Source organism: Suncus etruscus, chromosome 19 (genome assembly GCF_024139225.1).
Source record: "Suncus etruscus isolate mSunEtr1 chromosome 19, mSunEtr1.pri.cur, whole genome shotgun sequence".
NCBI lineage: Eukaryota > Metazoa > Chordata > Mammalia > Eulipotyphla > Soricidae > Suncus > Suncus etruscus.
This window is the reverse complement of record NC_064866.1, coordinates 3,161,150-3,164,566: the sequence shown is the minus strand read 5'-3', so window position 1 is coordinate 3,164,566 and position 3,417 is coordinate 3,161,150. Positions and strand designations below refer to the sequence as shown.

Sequence of the window (3,417 nt, the reverse complement as noted above, 5' to 3'; positions counted from 1 at the left end):
AGATGATCTGCAACCTCACTACACCCCATTTTATGCAAAGAGGCTTTAATTAGCAAGTTATAGGACCAAATAAAATAAATTATAAGAAGGAAACAAAAAGGTCTTAATAGGTATCTATCTTTTTATTTCCACCTAGATCCTTTGAACTTAAAGTACACTACAAAAGGACAATTAACTTATGTGGAACTGGCTGGGAAATTATAGAATTCATGAAAAGTCAAAGATAGGGGGAAATCACTTCTCACATTCCTTTGATCACCATTAAGTTTCATAAATTCTTCCACTGTCATAAAATCCCAAAGCTGGGAATTAAGGCAGGGCCTTCATGAGTCATGAACACTATTAGTGAGAATATCCGGTAGGGACATTCTGGAGAAAGATGGTTCCTGTTTTCATAATCCATGACTAGCCAGTAAGGGATAGATTGCATTGAGATTGAGAAATGAATGAACCAGACCAGTTTTGCATAGATCCACCCTCCTCCCCATCCTGCGTGGGGATACAGGCCTATAAAAAGTCCTTCCTCTGTTGGCATTACCATACTTCTGCTATTTGAGTTCTGAATCTACTTGTGGAAGATCTGGTGAGTTTGGATTCTTGAATTAATCTGTTTTAGATGCTTTCAGGAATTTGGTTTAATATGGAGATCAAGTTTGATGGGTTTGAAGTTACAAGTTTGATGCTCCTTTGCAGACATCAATTTAGAATCTGGGCACAATGATATATACTCCTTTCAGATTTTGATAGTTTGATATTCCTAGTGGGAAAATATATTAGTCAGAAAGCGTTGATAGAAAGAAGAGGAAAGAACAGAGTATTTTTATTTATGTTATTTGGTTGATTCTTTCTGTTCTGATTCTAAAAGCTTATGTTTAGAAAGCGTGAAGATTGATAGCTGGACTGGGACTTCAAGCAACATCATTATGATGCGAAACTGCATTCAAAGTTGCACTGGATTTTAGAATGCCAATTGCTTTTCTTGAGAGTGCCATTTCATAACATTTTATTCGCTTATTTTAAATATGGTTTCTTTGGAAAACAGTCTTTAAAAAAAGAGCTTTTTCTTAGAGCTGATGGAGCAATTGGCTAGAGAGGAAGGGAGAAGTTACAAAGTCATAAAGGAGGGCTTAAGAAATTCAAGCATACATAAGATCGGAAAGAAACTATCCCAAGGTTTAGGCAATTTTGACTTAAATGAGATGATGACTTCTTTAATTATATCTTAAATTTAACAAATTAAATTGTAGTTAAATGATAACTTCTCTTAATAGACTACTGAACATTGCATATAATCTCTTTCAGATTCTTAAACTTCAGAAACATGTCTTTTAACGAGCAGCAGTGCAAGCAGCCTTGCCAGCCACCCCCGGTGTGCTCAACAAAGTGCCCACCTCCAAAATGCCCTGAGCCTTGCCCACCCCCAAAATGCCCTGAGCCTTGCCCACCTCCTAAATGCCCTGAGCCTTGCCCACCTCCAAAATGCCCTGAGCCTTGCCCACCTCCAAAGTGCCCTGAACCTTGTCCACCCCCAAAGTGCCCTGAGCCTTGCCCACCCCCAAAGTGCCCTGAACCTTGTCCACCCCCAAAGTGTCCTGAGCCCTGTCCACCTCAGCAGTGCCAGCAGAAATGCCCCCCTGTGCAACCACCTCCATCATGCCAGCAGAAGTGCCCACCCAAGAGCAAGTAACTCTTCAAAATGGCATCTGGATCTGGAAAAGATAAGAACGATGGCCTCACCTGTTCCTACAGACCTACCTTGCTTCAAAATCTACCATAGGCACAAGAAGCTTTTCCACTTCGTGTCTGCTATGCTTATGATAATTCCTAGCAATAAGAGATTTCTTTCCAGGAAGTAGCTAGCTGAGAAGAACAACCTATGGCATTCAGGAGTTTCAGAAGGGAGTGCTGTGACTCTTCCTGAGATAAAGCAGAAAATTACCTCTCTGTCTTTTTATTTTTTATTTTTTATCTAGACAAGGGTTTCTGACATGTGGACAATTGTTACTTATTCTCCACTTCTTATCTGATTTTCTTTAATTGCGGTTGAAGTGATTTGCTAATGGAATCTAGTCTTTCGGTGATGATCGCAATGTAATATACATAAAAGCAAAATTATAATGATAAGACATGTACGATGTTAATAATTCAACATTGCATGAATAAATCTTTTAAGAATCTACGCCATTTTGTTAAGTATAATGTATTGTAGTTTTAAATTTTTCATTTTTGGGTTACACCTGGCAATACTCATGAATTATTCATTGGCTTTGTACTTAGGAATCATTCTCTGGTGGGGCTTTGGACATCATATGAGGTAGCAGAGACAGAACTTGGGTTGGCTGCATGCAAAGCGATTACCCTGTTGTGCTATCATTCGGGCCCTTATTTGTTGTTTTATTGAAGAAACATGTACCTCTAGGACTTCAATCTCCCTACAAGCTTGAGAAAACAATATTTGCAATATAAATTTATCTCAGGCAAAAATTGAACAGATTTGCTAAATATATACATTTTAATTTATGGCATGTTGCTTCAACACATTTGAGCACATGCTATCTAGAATAGTATGTGTGATAGAATATCTTCAACATATACTATCTAGAATAGGAGATAATTATTATCTCCAATATAATCAACATTTTCATCTTCAAATCACAATCTCACCATTTTTATTCCAGCAAGAAAGCAAATCAGATGTATGTAGAAAACAGGAATATTCTTAAATTTTATTATTCATTTATAGTTTGTTGATGGATCTCTTATAACTCACTTTTTTGTGATATAGGAGAAAATTGGAAAGATAGAGTATTTAAATAAAATTATTATAGTTATTAAAACATGGAATTTTGGGTTACATAAACCCATACAGCCACTGGACAGCCATAAAATGGGTTGTCCCTTTAAGGGTGGAGAAATCAGAAGGGACCCCCCTGTCAACTGTCATTGAAAGGCAGTTGCTTGGAATCTTGTGCTCAGTGTGTGTGTGTGTGTGTGTGTGTGTGTGTGTGTGTGTGTGTGTTTGGGGGAGGGGTGTTGCTGTTTAGTCTGGCTGTTTCTTCCAGATGCTGGCTCCATTTCCCGATGACTTCACTGAAAGGTTATTGTCAGACTAAGTCCTGGAAAAACTGGCGGCTAAAGTTTCTGCAGCCCCTTTGCTCTGCCTTTCCCTCTTTTCTGCTCTTCTCTCTTACTGACTCCTCACCTTCATCCTAACCTCAACACACACACTCTCTCTCTGTCTCTGTCTCTCTCTCTGTCTCTCTGTCTCTGTCTCTCTCTCTCTCTCTCTATCTCTCAGGGTTGGCTGGAAGGCCCCTGGCCTCCCTATACCCTGCCTGTTTCCCTATTAAACCTGGTCTCCCCAAAAAAACATTATCTCTTTAAAGGTCTCTGGCAGGGTGGGTTCTGGTAATGAAG

General features: G+C 39.0%; 1 protein-coding gene across 1 annotated transcript; it reads left to right on the top strand.

Moving 5' to 3' along the window:
• Positions 1 to 1,321: 1,321 nt before the first annotated feature.
• On the top strand, positions 1,322 to 1,687 carry LOC125997528 (small proline-rich protein 2E-like). Its single transcript, XM_049765968.1, has 2 exons — positions 1,322 to 1,369; positions 1,508 to 1,687. Exons 1-2 carry the CDS (start codon positions 1,322 to 1,324, stop codon positions 1,685 to 1,687), a joined length of 228 nt encoding a protein of 75 aa, XP_049621925.1.
• Positions 1,688 to 3,417: the final 1,730 nt, after the last annotated feature.